General features: G+C 30.4%; 1 protein-coding gene across 1 annotated transcript in view; it reads right to left on the bottom strand.

The window, feature by feature from the left end:
- LOC147067288 (uncharacterized) overlaps nt 1-26,011 on the bottom strand; it is an 82,519-nt gene that overhangs the window by 16,620 nt on the left and 39,888 nt on the right. The window contains exons 3-5 of the mRNA XM_085954424.1: nt 15,579-15,781; nt 9,347-9,474; nt 5,766-6,016 (exon numbers count right to left, since the gene is read on the bottom strand). Of these exons, the coding sequence (XP_085810550.1) occupies nt 5,766-6,016; nt 9,347-9,474; nt 15,579-15,781 (582 nt within the window). The remainder of the gene's footprint in view (nt 1-5,765; nt 6,017-9,346; nt 9,475-15,578; nt 15,782-26,011) is intronic.

The raw sequence follows: 26,011 nt of genomic DNA, 5'->3' as shown, positions 1-26,011 counted from the left end.
TGAGTTGAGTCTTTCTGTTATTCGTTCTTGCTAACTGAATAACAATATCTCCGCTTGACTTTGTACAAAAGACAACATACATAACTCTTTACAACGGCGAATTTTTTCAGCGTATATGAAAGCTTCAGATGAATAATATTGTGCCCTACTAGACCAGCTGATGTGATCGAATCCATATGCATAATTAGACAGATGCTCATTATTTTGTTATTTACCTACTTGAGACAATAATATATACGAAAAGTCATGGTGCTAGATCGGGAAGTAGTCGTGGCTCCACCCCTCACTTTCGTAACTTGATAAGTACTAGATGGGAACCGCCTGCATATATCAATTAGTTAGGTTATGTGGTAAATTAGGGGGTAAGCTAGGGGTTGAGGAGTTTGATCCCCGACTACTTGCGGTTTTGCCAAAATGATTTTCCGTGTATAACTGCGTTATAGGTAGACAAATCACAAAATAAGTCATGTATATCATTATAATGTAGATGATTCCGAGGCGCGGTGCCCATACAGTAGTTACCATGTTACGGAGGTGAGGAGTGGGAACCATTTCCTGGCATGGCCCATGACTTTTATGTATACTGTGGTATCAGTTAAATGAATCACAAAATAAACTGCTTCTGTCATATTGTGAAGACATATCCGAGGCACGCGCCAGGTGCTCATCAAGTATTCGGTTATGGAGGCGAGAAGTGGAAGCCATGACCACTTTCCGGCGTTTTTACCATTACCTTTCGTGTCTTCAATTGTCTCAAGTAGATGAATCACAAAATAAAATACGTCTCTCTAATTAAGTAGGTATACGGATTTGATTACGCCACCTATACGGTATGTCTTTTTAGTGAATTTATAGTACATAATGGTATGGAAAAAAAATATAGCCAGCCCATAGGTAGGGTAAGTGCCGAGGCTTTGAGGAAAATTTGGAACAAATAAAATACATATCTATATTAAATATAAAAATATTTGATTATTTATATTTCACAGTAAATAATTAGAGCAAAGTACAACATGAACACATTTTTCATGACATTATTCACAGTTAGATTAATTAACGCTCAAACCACTTGCAATAAAATCTGTACCCATGACGTTAATCTGTCATTTATGACAAATTATTTATGTATTTTGAGGTTAGGTTTTATAGTAAAGTTGTATCCAATGGTAGGTATAATAAAATAACAAATAATATTAATTACAGATAGCTCAGTTATACTGCCGTTTATTCACACTGACTTTAGATATGACATATTATATTTTATGTATTGTTATATAAACAATTTCAGGTCGCCAGTTTTAGTTTGGCATATTATTCTGTAATTGCTGGTAGGTACAATTAATATCGTTCTCACAGGGCGTCATATAGACATCATAATTATTCAATAAAACATTATTATTTAGTTTTCACACAGACAATTAAATTTAATTATTTCTAGTTGTATATTTTACAACGTTTTTCTTAGCTCGTATTCTTATTTGTCCGGTGGTTCTTTGTCCAGTACAAATCTTGCAATCGATTTTTAACTAACTTCCCGACTAGCTAGACATTTAAAACTTTTAGAATATATCAGAACACGATGCCAATGCATTTTTTTTAAATACTTTTAGCCATCTTTAAGTAGAATTGAATTCATTTTCAGTTAATTCTGTTTTGTATTAAAAGTTATTTTGGAAGAAATCCGTAATCCAATCCACCATTATTGGTTGCTAAGCGGATGGTCCTAGCAACTAAATTATTAATATATGCGTGCGTTACTATGGAAATCAATATGAATGTCAAAATGACATTTCAGTATTATTTCTATCAAGTACAATTTTTTTTGATCGTTTAAGCTAGTCAGGTCAAGTTTATATGATTCAACAGAAAGTTTAAAAACGTGGTATACAAAAAGTTCTTTTTATCTTGTAATTATTCATAATTTGTACGGAAAAAATGTTTATATTATTATTTCAAATACGATTTAATATCATTATAAAAATATTCGAAATATCGTTTGAATGTATTTCATTTCATCACATCATATAATTGGCTTGAATTTTTAAAATTATTACCATAAACGGACATAGATCATTGATGAAATATCTACAAATTGATATTTCTCGGTTAACATAATATTCGGGAAAATACCTATTTTAGAACAATCAAAAATGTTACGCCGCATTTTCAGTAATGTTTTTGTTTCGTATTATTTCCTCCGTATTCATACAAACATATTTATGATTACACTATACTTTTGTTTTGGGTTTGTGAGTAAAAACACTTCTACAGATTACGTTGTTATCTTATTTAATTGTATTTATACTATCAAAAACCATTAAAGAATATAATATATTCATCAGTGACGTTCCGTGGGGGTAGGCAGATTGAGCGTCGCTTGGGGGCGGCAATTATTCAAAGGGCGGAAAATTGAGGAGAATCGTTAGGTATATGTAAAAATAGCTACCTAAACTTAGTAATAACGAAAATATCTTTCCATTAAAAAACCACCTCACTGGTTGGAAACAAAATGTATTAATTAACACAAAAGATTTAACAAGACTGTAACTTTTTTGTCGGGTTCACGATGTCTAGTTTACTTCCGTTGTCCTTGGACGTCACGTCTTTGATGACCAGCAATGCCACGTGAAGATTTGCGAATTATAGGTAGGTACCTAAATACTTACCTGAAGTTATCAGGTGTATTTTTAAATGCATCTGAAACCGTGGATTCACAATATTGTTTATTGAAGCAGAGATGGCATTTAAATACAATTAGATTTAGTGGTAATTATATTTTGTTAGTAATGTATCCATACAACACATTTCTTAGATATTGGAGTCATGAAAGAATAATAAAAGATACTGTATAAAAAATGGGGTAGCATTTTGGCCCTGCCTAGGCGGCATTTTGTCTAGGAACGTCACTGATCTTCATCCCATTATCTTACAATCAATTACGTATGCCGTATTGAAGTAAAATCAAATACACTGTAATGTATCCAGCTACTACAATACTAATGAATGTGTTCTATATTTTGACGATGTGTACATACTTACTTATAATCAGGGAATAGTTCGTCTTGAACAAGTTTTAATTGCACAAAAAATGATTATGTTGTTCATTAAAATGTAATCAAGACAGACAAAAAAATGTTAAAAATGACCTGCAAAGATTAATCAGAAAATGTATCAGTGATGTTGACGTAATAATGGATTCATGTCGGTTACATAATTAACGTTGTGAATAATATTGCTTGTTTTTTTTAAGAAACCTTTTCTATGTTGTCTAATCGTGTGATGAAAATCAGTCATTAAGTACATATTAAATAATTTACTTTACTCAAAAAATATGAAAATGTAAGGTCGATATTCTTATCGTATATTATTTTATTGTAATCTATTCTATTAGAAATAACAAAAACTTTTTAATGTTGAGTTATAGTTTATATTAATACATATACTTATTGTATAACAGTGGCGAAGAGTAACTTATGAAAAGAGGTAGGCTGTGGAGAAAAATAGCATACTTGTCAGGTATACTTACGGGAAATAAGAACATAATACTATATTATTTTTACCCTGGGAAGACAAAGAACCGGTGCTCCTGATTTTTTAGATAATTATCCGTGACTTAGATCAACACTTATTAGAATGGCTCTCATTTAGATCAGAAAAAAATATAGACGTATAAGTTTCACATATAAATTGGTTTAGAATTCAATTTATGGTTATTATGAAAATAAGTGATTTTGAACAAAGCTCAAGTGTGTATAATATTATAATCATATTACAAACAATCATCGTTGTTGCAAGCTGAAGATAATAACATGAATCCTTGGTTTAACAATATTATGCTTGTTGGGAATATTTTTAGATCGACTTCTCGGCAAAAATATGTATCTTTTAACCATGATGACGTAGATTATTTTTACAATACAAAATTATAATTTGTGTGATTATTTTAAATTCATGGAAAACCATCAAATTAATTTTAGATTAATGATCGTTTAAAACAGACTTTGAATTTAAAAGTTTTCTCCAAGACATCGAATAATAGTGTTTAAGGATTAAGCACTGTTACAATAAACTTATGAATTTTGCAACACGTAGGTACTTGATGTTAAAATTAAATCTAAAATTGCATATTGCACTATAAAACACTAGCATACAATAATATTATAACCGTGTGAATTTGACATAAAAAGAAAAAAAATGATCTAAGTTCAGTGAGTTAAGATCGCGATCAAGTTTGCGAAAACATCACAATAAAATTGTGCGATGTTTTTTTCTCACAAGGGGTCAACGGTATCTAATGTGATGCCATGATTGTTTTGTCACATTATTATGATTTAACATTCCTACGATTCGGGTAAGAAAAAATATTAAACATTTTCTTGATTTTAATTAAAGCTCACGTCATTATTTTCATTGTCTTTTTAGTCGTGAAAATTTTTGCGTTATCTGTGATTAAATATTATCATGAAATTTATGAAATTTTTGAATTATGTTTACAAAACTATTTTCAGTTACGTAAGACTAACGTTACAAATATTTAAAAAAAAACAGATGGCCTCAAACTACTTAAGTACTATTATTAATTATTTTTGTGAACAATGTGGTATTATTTAGAGTTGTCGTTTTTTTTATTTTTATACATTATTGAAAATAAATCTAATTTAATAAGGATATTATTATTTTTTCTTGTTTTGAAATAAATGTAGGTGCCATAAAGTGGACTAGATTTTTGATTATTTTTTCAAAATAATACACGAAAAGGACAATTCAAAAATTACTTATCATACAAAAATAAAATGGAATATAGTACCTACATTGTTGAATACACAATATTATTGTTGTGTCGTTTTCACTTTAATGGTGTTACCTAACTGTCGATGTATTGTGGAAAAATATTATAGTTTTTGGATTTATGAAGTTTACAAGATAGAATATCTTGTAAACTTCATAAATCCAAAAACAAGGAGATAAAATATCTAAAATAATAATAAAAATCGTTTATTTTAGTTTTCGATAGATAATTGAAATTCAAAAAATTAAAACCAGGAACTGACTCTCCTGATCAGGGTTGCCAATTATTTAGCTTGGTCGAGCGCTTCTCGATCAAAATTTCGAGAATTGTCATTTCTCGAGAAATCATCAATGAGATTCTTAATTTTTAAAATTGCCGAAAAATCGGTAGGTACTTGAAGATTTTGGCCGACAGAGCTGTTTCGGAAAAATGTTACAGAATTTTCTAAAAAAAAAGTTGCTAAACATTGTCCAGACAACGATTCTTGGTATTTAGATTTTTGAATTGATCAGACGTATTATGGACGTAAAATTTAATATTAAAAATAGGTAGATATTTGATAATACTGAAAAACTATCTTTTTGACGAATATGGGATTTATGAGTAAAATAGACCGACATGTAAATCAAAATTAAACACAATAACATATTATACTGCTTCGTAATCATCATTAACTGTGAGCGATTCACTGTTAGATGACATCGTCTCTCAATTTTCTTGGTCTCTAGTTCTGCGTTGTCATAAACTTTGCCAAACTTCTTGATAATTTCATCGATCCAGGGAGTTTTAAATCATAGTGCTTAACTCATTACGACTAAAATCGGCTTTGTATTATGAAAAATATTCAATTGACAATGTACTTCGAAGCGTTCGAAACCGGTACCTACAGATCTTTATTTAATTATGTACCTAGATCAGTTGCACTTTAATTGAGTTGACATTATATTTCATTTTCATTAAAGGTCTATTTTCTTACCTTTCGTCCACATTCTCCACGGTTGGGTCCAGTCTCTTGATCTGTCCAACACACAGCATTACCTCCTTGTCGCTCTGAACCCTCGCGGTAAGCTGGGCGATCAGTGGAGCAAGCTGACGAAGAACTGGTCTGTCGATGAGGGTCAGCAGAGTTTTATTGTCGATGAGGCGTCGCTGGATGTCGCCTCGCGTCGTCGCCAGGAGTCGCTGATGAGACGAGGATGCAGGGTCTTGGTTTAAGGTTACGTTTGACTGTAAAAAATAAACATTTTGAGTTATCTTATAATAAATCCGTGTATGGATTTGGTGACAATAAGAATATAATATGCACTATTAGTGCTACTTTTTATATAGGGATTAATGTATTAAATTTATGATCTGTGGTCGTCTTCGTCAATAGTGTTTTGAACGTGTTTGTTGTAATGCCTTATTTTGCTTGGCGCCTTGAACTATCAAGAGTTTCATATTAACTATTTCTTTTATTTAACGAATAATTCACAAGATTTAAGAATGTACCATTCTGATTATTGAACATACATAATTTTGAAAAACACTTTCTGAGAAAATATATTATTATAACCAATAGAAAAAATCTTTTTTGAAACCGATTGCCAACGTAGCTTGATTTAGAAGAACGCTGATGAGTAGGTATTAAAAAAGGCCAATAGTTAAAATTTGTCACAATTAGTACGTCGCCTTGTAGCATAGAGGTAAATGCAACCCAGGAGATGCAGGGTTCAATTCCCTGCCGGGGTGGCTTACTTTTTTCAAAAAAGATTTTTTCTATTGGTTATAATATATTTTCTCAGGCCTCTACGATTATTTCTACGGGCCTAATAAAGTGACTAACACTAATTTCTCATAAAAACAAAAATCTGTTAATACAACGTTTTGATCGTATGATCTTCTTAGGATCGAACATGATTAAAAAGAAACTTGTTGCTTAGTTTTAAACAACAAATAGTGCATATTACTTTTGTGTATGTTATGTGTGCACTGGCTGCTTTCTGCATAGATACGCTCAGTTTTAATTTGACTTATGTGGATTTGGAAATGTATTATGGAGAATTTGATATAGTAATAATTCATTATGGTTAACTTTAAATAAAATACTTTTTTTTTTTAATTTGATCACAAGTGACGCAGTTCATTATTTGATCTGTTAATAATTGTAATAGTCTGCTGTGGTGAACGGAAAACCCTCTTCTCTCTCGTCAAGTGATTTTTGGACTGAAATTTGGGGTGGGGACGAAAATGCTATTATTTCGAACGGAGATCGAAATCAAATTATACTGCAATACTTTTTACCTGAAATTCATGCTTTATGAAGAATATTTGGCGTAAAGAAATTCCTGGACGAATTATATACAAATTTGTACACATAAATTTTATTATTGGTCATGTCATGTCATTCACCTGATTTAATAATTTCAAACTGTTTTATTTAATATTTAGGTTCCTAACGGAACAATTCTACGAAAATAATCCTACCACAATTTAATAACTGAAACTCACATGAAGAGACAAACCAACATTTAAGTATCTAAAAATATACCAAAATGTAATAAAAGATATAGTCAAAAGAACATGCATTTTTGCTGCATTTAGAGATTACCATCTAGTCTAAATCATATTTTGTAAATGCCAAGAATTAATTCATAAAATGAATTTTATTCATAATAGACCTGTATTTTATATAAAAAAGTAGAGGTAACTGACTTTGAAACTAATATCGTCATTTATACTCCGTCTCCATACGGAAACAACAATATAGAGTAATAAATCGACGGATTAAATAATATAATATAATATTTATATGCATAGGTAATATAATAACTAATAACGCATTGACTATTCATATAATGAATTTCGACATTTTAAAATTCGTTGTCTACATGCAACCATCGCATTATCCTAAGGTCTACCGTTTACCTTCACACTGTAATTTTGCATATAGTCATAAAATAATGTTTAATTGCATAAATATGGGGTAAATCCTGTTAAAATTATTTATTATTCAATATCAATTATTAGGATTTATGATAATATTAACAAGAATCAATTTAAAAACAATTACGTACTAAGGTTAAAAAAAACTTTCAGTTGCTTCACGCGTCAAAAAATCTTGAGCAATTCACTTTTGTGCGTAATAAAATATTGTTTTATCTATTATAATATCAAATCCATAACAGAGGTGTCCATAATTTCTGACACAAAAAATGAGTAGTCATTAAATTCTTGTTTTTATATTTTTAGACAAAAAATTATATAGACAGCTAGAAACTGGCCGGTTGTATAAAGATCGCTTTGCAGTTATGAAGAGAAAACATATTTTAAAAAAAAAGTATACGCCATTGATGTTTTTTAGAATTTATTTATCCGAGATTGTCTGCATCTGCAATGATGTTTTTCTTTCTGTATATTAGTTTTTACAACACTGAAATACTGAACAGGGTTTTAGAATAATAATTAATTCATAATACTTAGAAAGACCATCGTTTGAAGGAAACTAGTAAGTATTATTATAAACAGTTAAATGCTATCTTTGTATGTCAGTGATGCACAACTATTTTATAGTAAAACCAATGCATCAATTTTATATTATTCAGGACATACAAGGTATAAGTATCGCGGATTAAAACATATTCTCTCATTGAGTCTATACATATTACTTTACTTATTATTTAACGTACACTCATCGTTATATGCACCGCACATAAAGCTATAGCGAGGGCAACATAATTCTAAATTAAAAATGATATCAATGGTATCTGTTGCACTAAAATAAACTTTAAAAGTCATTGAATAGTTAAGGAATTTTATCATGTCTCAAAAACTAGTCAAGAATATTCTAGATTTTTTTTGCTGATATAATTTAATTAACGGACTGCAATAGATAATATGAAGTGATGTAGGTTGTTCACTACTGTTCACAAAAAGAATATCACCATAGTCAGTTGTGATTGGCATTAATACGTGAGTTTTTTTTTTTAAGCTAAATTTGTATTTTTTTTTTAAATAATGGCTACCTTATAACAATACGGTCGCACCATACAATATACAATATAATTAAGCACTTCTTACATATCATTTGATGTAAAAAATGATTAAAAAAATAATTATTATCGGCAACGGATATACTTAATGTAAATAACAACATTTTTTTCTAGTTTATTATTGCCATATTATCTGGAAGATATAAATATGAAGAATAGATAATTAAAACCAGATTTAATATAGATTATATTACAAGTAGGTATGTAATGCATTTTTATGATTAGACCTATAGATATTTTCTAATTAATGAGAAAATAATATAATCGTCACCTTCATACAACGGGATAACTGTAATTTGAATGACTCTCCATATAACTGGATTGAATTAGTTAACTTACACTAATATGAAGTAATATTGAAAATATTAAAAAGTAAGTAACAACTATCAAAAAATTACGACAAATAATATCAAATGGTAGAATTTAAGGAGTGAGATATCAATTTTTTTAAGCATTATATGAATGGTTCCTAATAATTTGTGGTTTTATTGGTGGTATATTGTACCTATAATATGAATGTACTTACAAGTTCATCTAATTTATGTATGGCAGTTTTGTAGGTTTCTATATGTCTCTGAAGTTCATTTTTGAGGGCGACGTGTAATGAAATGAGTTCTCCATTGCTATCTGCAGTTAATCCATGTGTTCCTAGTCCTAAAACAATAATTAACAATTAAACATAGCCAATACAACATTCGAAACATACTGTTCTACTTTTTACTTTCAGTAAATATATTCTACTCGAAGTAGCTACATTTCATAGATTTATTGAAATACAAGTTGACGATTGATTCAACATAAAAGTTAAAAGTATAGAGATATAGAATTACAAATTAAATATCTATTTTCCATAGTGTCAAATTATAGTAAACTCGGTAAGGAGCTGACCTCAGTAATAAATTCTGCATATCAATTTTTCACTTAGTCATCCATTGGCGCAAACGCCAGATAATAGCGGACTCGATTATTTCAATAAAAATAATATTATTTTGATTGTATACCTACACAGCGAATAATAATTCATCGAAAATGTCACTCGAATATAAGTTCCCGGCCTGTTAGAATTTCAATCTCCGTATCGTCCCGCACAACATGTCATTGTACCGAGATTCGAACCACGGAACATTATCATAAATATTGCAATGTAACTACTATAATATACTATTGTACCGCATTACGCCGAAAATAAAACTCGCTCGCCCATCTTCGACTTCTTTATCATCATCCTTAACACCATGACTTACGACACGTCGACGACTCCCACAGTGGTAACTCAAATTGAACCACACAGTTATAGATTATAGTTATAGATTGAGCTTCGCACTGTTTTGTTTGAAGGTCTAGTAATTAACCCATCATGGTATATCTATATTCATTTTATAATGTCGTGCGTCCTAAGTTCGAATCCCTGGTTTGACAAATATATAAGTATATGGTTTTTTCAATTTGTGTTTGGAGTCAGAATATGGACCTAATAGGTTGAGCAAGTGGCTAACATATATTTCTCGTAAAAAAAACTGTCAATACAACTCCACTCTGTGGAGACTCATATGATGAGAGGTAAAGTAGTAGTAATGCAGCAGGAGTTTTTTTGTCAAGCAGGTAAGGCAGGAAGTAGAAAAATGTCAACCGATTTTTTATAATCCGAGTATAAGCTCAATCGTCTCATAATAATCTGGCGAGTTAAATATTGTTGTACCTATATTAACACTTTAATACATTGGATGCTAAAGACGCGCCCAGCGCGTAACAATTAAGGTGACCATTCGATATAATTAGCATTCTATTTAAATATGGTAATTAAAAAGTAATTATCTAGTCAGCAGTCAATGTGTTAACATGTCAGCACCTCGGGCCTCCACGTACCTAAAAACGACACTATTTTTATTAAGAGCATACATCAGTGATATGGCAAATAATTTTCAACAGTGCGACGAAATCTCGCACTCGTCGCCAATCGGAGACCGACAGTCGAGGTATGCACACATCAATTTATTTTGTCATGGCGTCGGACGAATATATTCTTAAATCGTGTAAAGATGACTAAAAAACTTTACGTATGTACTTGAAAAAGAAAACATGTCAATGAATATACTATTATAATTAGTATTATAACAATAAACATAACATGTTGAATTTTTATGACAAATCATATTTTGTTCAATACGCGTCATTTGCACAATCCGCGCATCGCCTAGCCACGATCGTTTTAGACCATGCCTCAACTGAAGTATAGCCTTAAAAAGTCTTAAACTGTAGATGCAAAGCTGATAGTTTTTGTGACTATGGATGGCAAAAAAATGTCATTAAAATTCTCACACCCTCTAATCATTACTATTATATTATAACTAGGATATTTTATCATCTGTCTCTTTATATTACATAGGATATTTCCTACTCATAGCATTATAAATGAAATTATAATATTACGTAAGCCCTAATGCTAACGTTCGGTAGGTACTCATACATAATAAAGCTTATTATGTGAACGTAACGCATGAAATGTTTAATCCAGACCAAGATACATTGGTTGGGTGAACATTAAACATTGTGTACCAACTGTTTGAATGTTGTGTGAAAATAAAATTATTTCCGAACATTATATTTTAAGAAAATTTCCGTAAATTTTCTTTTCGATGTTTTCTAATACAATATTGTCTACGTATTTTTCTTTTCCAATGGGGATAGAAAACATTGTTAATAATAAATGAATAATCTTGATATTTTTGATCTGGACTTGGCTAAGTGAGAAAAATATTTTATAAATACTTAATATGAATCTGTACCTACTACTAATAAAATGCTGAAACTCTTGAACATATTGTACTATTTATTTCTTTTCGGTTTTTTTAATTTCATTAAAACGTCACACAAATTTACACCCACGGTGACCGCGCGGCTTAAGCGTTGGACTATCACGCCGTGGGTCTCAGGTTCGAATCCTAGGTCTGGCAAGTACACATATTGATTTTCAATTTTTGTGAGTCAGGGTATGGACCTAATAGGTTGAGCAAGTGGCTGACATCCATTTCTCGTAAAAAACAAAATCTGTTAATACAAACCTCTACTCTGAGGAGGCCCATATGATCCTATTAGGATCGGACATGGTCGAAAAAAAATGTCACTAGCTAGTAGGTACTTGTTAAATATTGCTATAGATTCATGCCACACGTTTATTATGACAAGGATAACAAAAAATAACATAATATTATTAGATATAAGTAATATTAATAGTATTATAACAGGTCTAACAAATATGTTTCGATAGTATGTTAAAACGCTGGTTTAACAAAAAGTGCAAATGAAAGGAAACCATTAATTGAATTCGCTCTAAACTCTGATAAATAAACAGTTATCGTCTTTGAGAAAACGATTTTGATTGCGTATTGTTGTTTTGTAATCGGCTAAGCTTGACTGGTAAAGAAAGAAGTTTTTATACAAATTGTAGGTGTCAAACTATTCGCAAATTACTGTAATTGACAACGGTTTTTCTCGTTCATATTTTTTTTGCTCGACAAAAGAATTAGGTACTGATTTAACACTATTATTGGATTGAGGTATGTCGGTACCTTGTTGTATTCATGTAAAATGTTCAGTCGGTATAATTATGTTTGATACCTGATGAGTGAGTCCATAGCAGACTTCAAAGAAGCACAAACCAAAAAAATATACGAACATACAATATAATATTACGTAGACTGTTTTGAAATAAATTACTAATATGTAGGTTGAAAAGAAAGATACGTAAAATATCTAATTACTATCTATCCATAAAGATTCTTTAAATAACGTTAGTTATGTTAAAAAAACACAGATAAGATAAATGCGTTATTATTATTATTGTATTTTGACGCGGGTTGGAGCCCGCAACCCACGGGTTTGTATTTAGACATCCGTTATACATACTACGCCAATCAGCAGGTTGTTTTTTGAATATGTATTTGATCCAGTACAAGTAACCAAAGAGTTGGAAGAATGATTGACGACTATTTTATTTGTAAAACGTCTATTTATACAACCTCAACTCTTTTGAGGCTCATATTATACTCCGCGTATGATCGAACATGGTAATTTACTGTAGCATAGTATTGTATATAATTATGTGTGAATAAAATGATTATAATAATTTTGGTTCCATGACAAAACAAAACAGTGACAAAACAAAACATGACAAAACAGAACATGCCAAAATAGAACAGTGACAAAACAGAACAACGATAAATAAAACTATGACCTTTCAGGAAAAATATAAATTTAATATTGAAATTGACAAATTTTTAATAGCACAGATTTTCAATATGCCATAATACATCAAATTATATACCTAATTTTTGCATTTCTAATCGCTAGAAAGCCTCGAAAACAAAACTCAGTGTTGCAGGAAAGCTTAGGATATCCATCTTAATCAATTATAATATGTTCAAAATGATTGGGTGACTAGGTACAACGAAATAATGACTTAACATAACCTAACCTAACCTAACCTTACCCAACCTAACCTAAATAGATTCCACAAAAATTAATGTTTCATTTTTCCCCAGGCTGTTCTGTTTTGTCATGTTCTGTTTTGTCTTGTCAATAGCCATCAACCGCAGACTACACCTCTTCATTGTTGGCAAATATTTTACCACCGAGTCATTTTTTCAAGTTTGGAAACAGGAAATAATCCGAGGGGGCTAAATCTGGCGAATAGGGTGCGTGAGGAAGCAACTCGAACTTTAACTCATTGATTTTGGCCATCGCGATTACGGATGTGTGAACTGATGAATTGTCCTGATGAAACGAAACTTTCTTTTTCGCCAAATGCGGTTGTTTTTTCTTGATTTCATCACTCAAACGCTGCAATAAGTTTGCATAATACACGCATGATTGATTTTCTTTTCTGAAGATAATCAATGAAAATTACCCCACGCTCATCTCAAAAAACTGGCACCATGACCTTGCCTGCAGATGAAACTGTCTTCGCCTTCTTTGGAGCCGATTCTCCCCTTTCAGTCGATTGTTTTGATTGTTCTTTCGTCTCAGATGTGAAGTGATGGACCCATGTTTCATCCATGGTTATGAATAGATGCAAAAAAACTGCTTTATTGCTGTGAAACTTCGCCAAACACTCGATTGAAAGATCCTCACGATGCTGTTTTTGTTCCATTGCGAGTAATCGCGGCACCCACCATGCGCACAGCTTTCTCATGTCCACATTTTTAGTCAATGCGTGATGTACAGCAGTTTTTGAAATGCCTGCAATGTCTTCTAGCTCGCGCAATTTTAGTCGACGTTCATCCAATACCATTTTGTGGATTTTTGTCACCATTTCTGGCGTAGTCACCTCATTTGGTCGACAACTGCGATGTTCGTCTTGGCAGCTCGTCCGAGCTCGATTAAGCTCAACCATCCAATATGTTACTGTTGTAAACAAAGGAGCAAACACCCCCAGAGTAGAATCTACCGCCGCTTTGATATTAGTTGGACTGAAGCCTTTCAAATGAAAGTATTGTATCACATAACTATGACCAATTTTTTCCATGTTTACAAATTCACTGAGAGCGTTCACTGTTGATGGCTGACAAATAATTACTGAACAACGTAGCGTCGTCAGACTTCAAACTTAGGCTTTATAAGGTTGGTACTTTCTATCATGGTTATTATTTTAAAAACAACTGCTATCTATACGTTAGGTCGGGTACTTCTGGGACTACCGGTAAGTAATAATGTTGTTTCTAATACAGTTTTTTTTACTGATTTTCTACACATACTTTTTATTGTATAGATTCTATGTATCGCGATGATAAAATTAAATCTCTCGCTAAAACTAATTCAACCGAATTTTTCTAATATTATATTGCCTAGTACACAATGATGCTACTAAATAGTACATTGTAATATATAATAATAGTGATGTGTAATTAAATGTGTGATACACATAACAAATATTAATACTTTTTAAATACCATTACGATATTCATGCTTTGCTTTCACGATTATCTCATTTAAAGCGTGTCTTTTACGACTGAGGTCAGCTGAGTTTTCCATTGTATCAACATACCGCAAGAGTGAAATTGTGTGTTTGAGAGAAATCTTTGTAGATAAAATAGACGAGAAAATTTATATGAAAATACTACAATAATTTGTGAGTAAGTATAAGAGTGTACCTAATGTAATTATGATTGTTTAGAGTTAGACTATAACAGAAAAATAAATTATAATTAAAAAAAAATATTTAAATATTATTTAAATTAAAAGTATGCACATTAATGCTTTATATACGTACAGGTTGCAATTGGATAATATTCATAGGAATTTTTCGTTTGGAATTTTTTTTTTTATACTATATTATACTATGATAAACATTTATAATAAATACCTTATTATGGTTACCGAAGCCTTTTTGTAAAATGTCATTTTCTACTATGATTAATAAAATTGACAGATATTTTCTATTGTCAAGCCGCATGCTATGATTATCAAATTAATTTTAAGATGTTGGTCAGGAAATATCATCAATAAGTACAACTGTTTAGATGTCTTTGAAACAAAATATTTGTCACATTTTATGGTTTAATGATGAAATTTTAATTATAGAAAATGTATTAGGTAATGATATGCCACTACTTTTTTTACGAAAAGGTTCAAAATACATATAATATAATTCACCTTGCCACAGATGTTTCAGAACTAAGATTACATTTTAAATGAAATAACTACTTCTTAATAATACAGACACAAATATTGAAACTATGGTTAAGATAATATATCGTTACCTTGTACGGCTCTGTCCAATTCTCTTCTTCTCGATAATAGTAAATCTCTGAGTTGAGGGTGCCAATGAGCCAAGGCGTGCGCCAGTCCTCCACATCGTTGTCTCAATCCAGAATCCTGCTGCCTGCTGAACAGACGAACGAGTCTCCAAGCCACCAGTTCTGGTTGTACGTCGGGCCGTGGAACTACTTCCACAGTGCATAGCCTGGAAGAAATATACTGATTAACTATCGATGGTAATTATTAATATTACATAATATATGCGTTATACTACATATTGTGTAGGTACATAAATAGATTTTAAATATATTATACATATGATATTAAATACCAAGATGATGTGATGTACCTTAAAAAAGTACTTAAGTACAATCATATGTAAGACAACTATTTTTAATACGGTTATAACTTAAGGATCCAGGAACTCGGTTTCTTACGCGTCTTGTTATTGCAGCTTTTCCTGTGAGTACCTACCTATCTAGTAACAACTCGATTTCTTGTTATTTATCATTTTCTTAAATTAGTACTGGTACAAGGTACTGTATCAAAACAAATATATCGAGATATTAAGGTATATTGGTGAGTATCTATCTATCCAACCACTATCTATGTGTAACACTGCTTAGCTTCAAAATAAATAAGCTAACATACTATAATCTCATAACTTATGTCTTATACTAAATATTGCAAATGCAACATTATGTCAACAGATCTCAAAATTGGGTTGTTAACTTTATTTTATTCGTTTACGTGGTAAAACTCAATTATAACGGTTACGAAAGTTTTTCTTAGTTCTATAATTCAAAGTTTTGTTAATTCCACACAATCGTAGAATTAATAACGATTTTATTTCAAAACCACCAGACATCTTAGCTGTAAAATTTAATCTACCATGTGGTAAAGGTAAGTGACGTAAAAAACGGTTAACCAGACAATCTATTGGATGTCTAATTGAAAGAGCATAATATTTCCTCAATCAATAACTCTCCTAAATTGCAGTAAATTCTTGTTTTACTGCGGTTGTTACCTGTAGTTGATTGCATTAGTGTTTAGTGATTTTTTTTTAACTGCCAAAAGAATTTATATTTCTATGTAAGTACATATAACTTGTTATATTCTAATTTTATTTTGTTAGGAACTTTATTACTAAAAATTAACAATTGTTTAATGAAAGGTATAGTGAGTAATAAACTTAAATGCACAGTACCTAAGTTATTTTTTCATTAATAAATAAAAATATAGTTTTGATTAGGTACATACTTTTATAGATAAGTAAGTACTATGTATAATATATTATATAAACTAAGTTGTTTTCTATCAGCATAAAACTGACCGTGCTGTTTTGGTATACAGGTAAATAATATATTGAATCTATTACAATCATATATTTGTAAAAACCATTTTAATGATAAATAAAACAGACAATTAATAAGTACAATGAAACTCAAACTACAGTGCTGAAGTATAATTACCAAAATTTTAGTTTGAAAATATCAGTGGTGTGCGAGACTTTCACGGTTGGTTATCGTTGTTTACGTTCTATATTATAAATAGTATCTACGTAAATATGTTTAAAATATCTCAAACTAATAACTTCGCACTACGACTATAAACTATCCGTTTAGATTCAATCAGTTGCATAAACCTTATATAAATAGTAGGTAAACTTAATATTATTTTATACATAATAGTAATATAATACAAGCAAACGTCACCGCGCGCCCCTGAAAATATCTAGAAACAATGTAATTTTCATATTGTGAATTATTTTTTATTTAAATCGTATTTTTGTAGATGCTGTTAAATTAAAAATAATATTACACCTAGGTATAACTAACCTTGTACTTCATAATAATATTAAAAACTCATAATGTTATTCAATTATTCTATGTCATTGAATATTACTGACATACTTATTTGTAATATTCTTCTTCTTCGACCATGTCCGATCCTAACAGGATCATATGAGCCTCCACAGGGTGGATGTTTTGTATTAACAGATTTTATTTTTACGAGAAATGGATGTCAGCCACTTGCTCAACCTACCCTGACTCATACATAAATTGAAAAACAATATGTGTACTTTGCAGACCCAGGATTCGAACCTGGGACCCTCGATTCAATAGGCCGGCATTTAAGCCACGCGGCCATCGTGGGTGTGATATTATAAAAATATTTTTAATATATTATTTGACTCAAATGGAATAGTACAAAACATAAATCCATTAGAATACTTGTTTGTTATATATATTTTAAGTATATTATAATATCATAATAATTACAAGATAAAAAGAACTTTTTATATACCACGTTTTTAAATTTTCTGTTGAATCATATAACCTTGACAATTCTATGTATTAATACTTTAGGACAAATAAGGCAATTATCAACAAATCATTTTTTTACTATTTATTTTTGCAATAAACAAACAAATATAGAATACTGAAATGTCATTTTGATTTCCATAGTAACGCACGTATATATTAATAATTTAATTGCTAGGACCACCCCCTTAGCAACCAATAATAGTGGATTGGATTACGGATGTCTTCCGAAATAAATTTTCATACAAAACAGAATTAACTGATAATTAATTCAATTCTACTTAAATATGGCTAAAAGTATTAAAAGAATGCATTGGTATCGTGTTCTGATATATTCTTAAACTTTCAAATGTCTAGCTAGTCAAGAAGTTAGTTAAAAATCTATTGCAAGATTTGTACTGGATAAACAACCACCGGACAAACAAGAATACGAGCTAAGAAAAACGTGGTAATAATAAAAATGAGTACAGATCTAAATCACAATATGTCAAAATTTAGTTAAGTTATTATCATGGGTTCTATTATTATATTAGGATTTTGACTTGCTTGTGATTTGTTTATCGAGAGCTGGTATTGATAATGTCTCTTATTAAGATGTTTGGTAAGTTTTAAGCAGATTAATGACTGCTGACTTCTATAGTAAAAATAACATAATAATAGATATTTCACGTTATGTTTAATACGCAGCCAAAAATAACTGTTTTATTAAATTTAATCTGTTTATTTCGTTCTTGAAAATATATAAAATATTGTATAATTATATTTGATAAACCAGATACATTTGCAAGATAAGTCAGATTTAAAGATACGTATACTATGTAAAAGACTATTATTCGGTCGCAGCTTCCTGTTAATAATGATCATACAGAGACGATTATTAAGAAGTTCGCTTGTGAAGAAATGTGCGAGAAACTTATAACATCACGCGATTTGACAATTTATTAACTACTATCAAAATATCAGCGACACAAGTTACCGCCGCCGACCGAGCTGGAATGTTACTTAACGGAAACTTTTATAAAAAAGCCACTAAACACAGGTTCTCTGATAAAAGAGACAAAGGTACTATAATGAAAACGTGGCACTGTTGGATGTTTTTCTCACTTAGGGTTCAAAAGGTGATGACCACAGTATGACGTTCTGTTATAAAATTGTCATGTTTCGTTTACAGTAAAAATATATTTTATTGAATAAAATCAATAAATATACTCGCTCCATGCAAAATAAAGACTACTACAATTTGGTAGACTAGATTATATTGTACATTATTTTATTTTCGCCATTTTGGCTTTGTCAGATCAAGGAAAACGCAATGATTGACGAAGTAAGATTTGCAATCCTAGAATATCGATTGATTTTGGGATTACTTTTTATATGATTTTTTACAATTTTTGTTAATTAAATAAGAATAATTTGTTGAATAAAAAAAAATAGTGATAGTACGTTATAACTAAAATTTGGAGAGATTCTGGTGCCTGTCAGTAATAATAATTCAGGCAATTGATACCATGATTTAAAATACAACAGTCGATTGCTCAAAATTAATGAAATTTCTTAAGCGCTTCAAGATGTAAAAAAACTTATAGTTAATTTCAACTAGTAAAGCATATCGGCGCGAATGAAATGGTTACGGGTTCCGTCGGGTGTCGCTTTTTTTTCAAAGATTTTTTTCTGGTAGGTGATAATATATCTGAGGTATTTTCAAATCATATAAGTATGTTAAAGAAGTATAATTTAAAGAAAGTGGTTATTTTATAAATACTAAAAAAACTGAATCATCTATTAAGAGAGTTATATTAAATGTGAAATTTTTAATATGTGTATGGTTAATGTTAATTTGTATTATGCAGGTATTTTCAGTAAAATATCATGTAAATTTGTATAATTCTTGAAACTGTAATCCTTACATACATGGCCTTCATATAAATAATCATAAAAAAATAATACACAAGATTTAATGATATAGCGTATTTTGTTTTTGAAAAATTTCTAAGTTCGAAGTTATATATTATATTCAATCGTACATAAATTTATTTTTATTATATTATGTACTCGCACAAATACTTTACTAGTAATTGTTGTCATTCATAATTTTATTGGTTTGATTTTGTCGCTTAATCCCTTAATCTACAACTTCCTACAACATAAAGTTATTAGCTACCTATACCAATAATTCGGAGATACAATAATGTTAGTTAACACATTGTAATTGTAGAATAAAATTACATTTTTTTAAAAGTATGAAAAGATTTACTAAAAATTATGTTTGACAAAAGAGTCGAACATGATTGCGAAATTTAAGAGTAGGTAAGTACGGTAGAAATTTCGTCACTATTCTGGAAAATTCTTAAGCCATTAAATTAATTCAATATAGGAAACAGAACAATATAATATTCCGACTTTGAACACACCTATATTATATGCCTGTGTTCAAAGCCGGAAAATAAACATTTCAACATACGGATAAATGTTTTAGAAGCATTTTGATAAGCACGGAAATGATTCCACTAAACATTTGGTTTTTTTTTATTTTCTGTGTTGTAAGTTGTTCAATTTGTGTTTTTATTGTTATTTTCAATTCTTCTGTATTTCAAAGAACACTGTTTATTTCAGCTTATCATACAAGTGAAATCGTGCACTAATGAAGATCGTGGTTATAGGTATACAAGCTATTGTAAAATGGCATACATACTATAAAAGTTTTCTTTATCTTACATAGATGCCTACTCTAAAAGTATACATATCTAATACCTATACATATAGTACCTACATACGGCTTACGAAGTAGCTTTATATTAATTTTGTGTACGTACGTTTATTATGAAAAAATAATGAAAAAAATTTAAAAAATATTGTCGTTGAATTACTAAATTAATTTTTTTAAATTTCTTTTAGAATTTTCTGTTGTTAAATAAGTAACATGATTTATCAATAAATTAAAATTATTTTTGGATGATTTTGTCTATATGTATTTAAAACGAGAGATAGGTATTAACCATAACATTATATTTTACGAGATATATTATTATATTCTTATTGATCGTAAGACATATTATATAATATTAAAGCATTTGAGTGATAAATCTTTGAGGCATTGTATTGTCATTTTCATTGATTATTTTTTTTCTAGATAAATATATGTTTATTTATGACTTACAAGCAAAATATGAAAGATAGATGCATGTTTTTGCATCATTTCTTTCTGAAATCGAAAGCTAAGATGTTTATTAGAAAACTACGCTTAACTTTCGCATTTACAGCCTGCCGACAATTTATAATCATTAGAAAAATAATTAATTCACAGGTGTTGAATAAATATACGAAATAATCAGTTTGCAAAAATAGTGACAGGTATCATGTCGTGTATTATTTATTTAGAATGATGTGCATAATAATATTAGAAGATGCTAGTGAGACTTTCTAACTTTTACCGATTTTCGACACTTGTCACTTTCATTCGCCATGTTTATAAAGAAGACGTGCTTAAATAATATGTATCACTGATATTATTGTATTGACAGATGGTTTCTTTAAAAGAATTATCATAAGAATCAGGCCAAAGATCTGATTACATTCATTGGCCTACAATTAATATCTACATACCTACTAAGAATGAATCTTGATCTGATAGCGGCTGCACTAAGTACAAAGATTATAATTTGGGTTCATTGCGTACATAAAATAATTCAGTTACAAGACAAAGATCATAGAGTAAATAACGTCAAGAGTAAAATCACGACGTTTAATCAGATATAATGTGTAATAGATGAATAAGAAAATACAATGACTTACCGAGCATATTATTATCTTTTCTAATTGATAACGAGATAATCTATAGAATAATTTATGAGCGACAAAGACACCTAGATATTAATTGAACGATATTCGAATATATGAAAATCAAAAATTGTGGTATTATTCCTCTGCAGACTATGATTTATCCTCTTTATGTGTCTTAAAATTAATTTAATAAGGAAGTTTTGTTATCTACTAAAACTTACATAATTGTATCACGTTGAAAATATTACATTATATACATATAAAAAATATTTCCTTAAAGTGATAATCAAATTTAGTAGATTTAAGATACCTAAGTTTAAAATAATTATTATTTGTGCCAATAATTCAATGAACACCTAAAAGAACTCAGTGCCAAGTTCTAAAATGAATCATGTAGATATTTTTATGTACCATTGACGACAGTGTCAAAACTTTGGTCAGTACCATGCCTTTCTATAAAAAGTCCAATATGCTACATTTCCCTTTTATAAATAAAATATATAACTGATGATATTAGAATACCTGGAAACCCAAAGTGAGTTTTTCTTTATATATTTTGTATTTGGCAAGGTGTAATGATGAGAATGTAATGATTTTTTTTATAACTATTGAAAAAAAACACACAGAAACAAACCGGTAAGATTCTCAATATCGACGGTATTAGTGGATAAAAGTAATTCTTGATAACTGCTTTCCGGCGGCCATTCTCCCAGAATCAGCCTAGTTGGTAAACGTAATTCTACGTTCATAAACTTTTCGGCATATTTTAGTAGTGAAACACTGAATTTTTGGTATTTTAGTACTTACTTTATTTGTCATAATAAATGCTATATTATATAATGATTAAGTGTAAAATTTAGAATTTGTTTGAAAACCATTGAATCAATCTGAATCTACAAGGCTTAGCTGTAGTCAAGAAGAGTGCAAAAATAAAATTTATAATATACTTACTTCAACATTTATTCCAGACTAAAACGGGCTGGCCATGTTCAACGAATGAACCTGATCCGACCAGCCTGGAAAATTGTTGATGCGAAGTCGTCTGGGCGGACGAGTCTTGGGAGGCCCAACTTGCAGTGGTTGGTAGGTGCAGTACAGGATACACAAATGAATGGGATCCAGGACTGAATGAGGAGTGCGGAGGATAGACCGAACTAGGGAAGACGACTTGAGGAGGTGTCAACGAGTTTTTCAATTTGAATCTTCTTCCACTATTTTTAGTGTTTAGTTGATTGCCGCAATACAATTTTATCGAACTTAATCGGTTCGTCGATCTTATTTGTGAATACGAACTTATAATAACGGGTTAGACAGAATTAATTGGATATTTTCTATCTGATCATATTATATATATCACTAATGTTACAAATCATACTAATTATCAAAATGGAATGCACCTTGCAATTAACATAAGTAACTATAGTTTTTTAATTGGTTAAATTATTTACATCTCTCTGCCCAGATTGCATCGGCGATCACTTCAGATCTTGACAGGTGATATTTAAGAAATTTCTATGACATATTCAAATTATTTTGAAATACATTCTCCACTTATGCCCGGAGGCTTTTAAGGCGAAAGCTTTCGATCAATAATACGTCTCGTTAGGCGGTGTATGTCCAATTAGAGAATACGCGATATGTTTTAATGATTTATTTAATGAAAAATAATATGACCCGACTATCATTAGGTTTATGAAATATATCAGTACATCAGTTATAATCAATTCCATTAACTAACTTATATTCGAAAGTAACAAGTTAAAGCCAAAGTAATTATAAGTTTAGGTAATTACCACCTATAGTCTTTTTGCCACTTTATAAAATCTATTTTTTAATATTTAAAGTAAAAGTTTATTGCCTATTGCCATGTATATACTTACTATCTTAAACGGGTTTCTGGCCTTCCACAGAGTAGGCGCTGCATTAACAGATTTCGGTTATTTTACAAGAAATAGATGTTAGCTACTTGCTCAACTTATTAGGTCTACACATACATTGAAAATAAATAAAAAAACATTATGAATTTTCCCTGCTTGGGTTTCAAACCTGAGACCCACGACTGAGTGTAAGAGACCTCTCGGCAGATAAACAATTATTGAGTCAGAATCGTTGTTACATCTAGGTATAAGATACACCACTCCATACGATATCGGAACACAGAAATAGGTACGTTTCCAGAAAATATTATAAACATCTGAAAAATCTATTAGAATCACTTTTATTTCAATATAGTTAGAGTTTAGTTAAAATATGTAGCTATTTATAACAATTCTTTTTCAAACTATCCCATAAAATTTATATATTTTGTTTTATTTTAAATTAAACTAACAGTAAAATTGATGTAAACAGATTAATTCAGTTTGAAAATTTACCGTAATTACAATGCAGGTAGAGTTAATTTTTCCATTACTTTCATCTGTATTAAATTTATCTATTTGTTACGGAAGAACAGACTTTTAATATAATGTTTTTGGCAGACCAAACTTCGGGGTAGACTGAATTATTTTTTTCCATACATTTCGTCCATACATACAATAATACGTATATGTATAACATATTGTGTTAAATTAATATCAACCTGGATCAGTTTTATATCATTTTTTATTGTAACTTAATTTTGATAAATAAATGACAGACATCTTATTAAATTTTACAGAATATTATTGTGTGGTATATTTTTATAACATTATAATACTTACGTAATTTATAACATACTAGCTAAGCCAGCTGGCGGTCGCCAGTCTGTCTCGCTAGGTCTTGCAGACGGCTTGGCGGTGTTGGATTTAATATAATTGTGAAGTATGCATAGAGTTTTCCCTTCGAAATTGATTTTCATTCACCTCAAGACAGTTTGACATTTTGCTGATTTGTCAATTTTACGATTTTCAAGTCATCACTGTCAATATAAATTTGGGGTCATATGCGTAGTCTATTTTGGAGTCTGCACTTCACAATATCGTCCACCTCAGGCTGATAGGCCAAATAGAACAGCTTGCAATCGCCGATTGCGGCCACTGACATTTTAATAGAATAAAATATGTGTAGTTATATAAATGTTTCGTTAAAACACGTGCATTTAAATATGATAAATAATTATACATCTCATAAATTCGAATATAAAGCAATGTATGTGATTATTATAAATGGCGATCCAATATATTAACATGAATATTAATCTGCCACGGGACCCATTTAGATAATAAAGGTTAGCAGTATATAAATAATAAATGCTTGCAGCCGTTGAATAATATTTAAAAAATCAAATTTTGAATTAAAATTTAACCTTAAATAACATAGTCTTCCGGTGCGGGACATTCATATCGAAACAAAATTTATTTTGGGTAGGGTTTGGGTATTATAAATAGGTAGGTATATAAAATCACAAATAAAAAAAAATATAGCAATTTATATGACCAAGTAGAGTAGAATTAGGTTGGGATAACCTTCATCCAGCAGTGAGTTGATCCTGGTTGATGATGATGATGATTATGATGACGATATGAATATGTAGATAAATAACATTAGCATTTTTAATAAATATAGAAATTCAATACTGTCAAGAGTCCGATTGCGGAACCCTTCACCCAGCAGTGGATTGATCCTGGTTGATGATGATGATGATGATGACGATATGAATATGTAGATAAATATAATATCACCGATTTTGATAAATACAGCAATTCAAATGACAGAAAGGAGTAGAATCAGGCTAGGGAGGCCTTTATCCAGCAGTGGATTGGTTCAGGTCGATGATGATGAGAATGATAGAAATAGGTATAATATCACAAATTTGTTTTACCGCTAGTAGTAGAATCAGGTTGTGGAACCCTTCATCCAGCAGTGGATTGATCCTGGTTGATGATGATGACTATATGAATATGTAAATAAATATACTATCACAGATTTTGATAAATACAGCAATTCAAATGACAGAAAGAAATAGAATCAAGCTAGGGAGGCCTTTATCCAGCAGTGGAATTGTTCAGGTCGATGATGATGAGGATAATAGAAATAGGTATAATATCACAAATTCGTTTAACCGCTAGTAGTAGAATCAAGTTGTGAAACCCTTCATCCAGCAGTGGATTGATCCTGGTTGATGACTATATAAATATGTAGATAAATATAATATCACAGATTTTAATAAATACAGCAATTCAAATGACAGAAAGGAATAGAATCAAGCTAGGGAGGCCTTTATCCAGCAGTGGAATTGTTCATGTCGATGATGATGAGGATGATAGAAATAGGTATAATATCACAAATTTGTTTAACCGCTAGTAGTAGAATCAGGTTGTGGAACCCTTCATCCAGCAGTGGATTGATCCTGG

The sequence above is a fragment of the Rhyacophila brunnea genome, unplaced genomic scaffold, assembly GCF_057557595.1.
Source record: "Rhyacophila brunnea isolate RB1 unplaced genomic scaffold, BYU_Rbru_1.0 scaffold_4, whole genome shotgun sequence".
Lineage (NCBI taxonomy): Eukaryota > Metazoa > Arthropoda > Insecta > Trichoptera > Rhyacophilidae > Rhyacophila > Rhyacophila brunnea.
The sequence above is the reverse complement of the archived record's forward strand: the minus strand, read 5'-3'. Positions and strand labels throughout refer to the sequence as shown.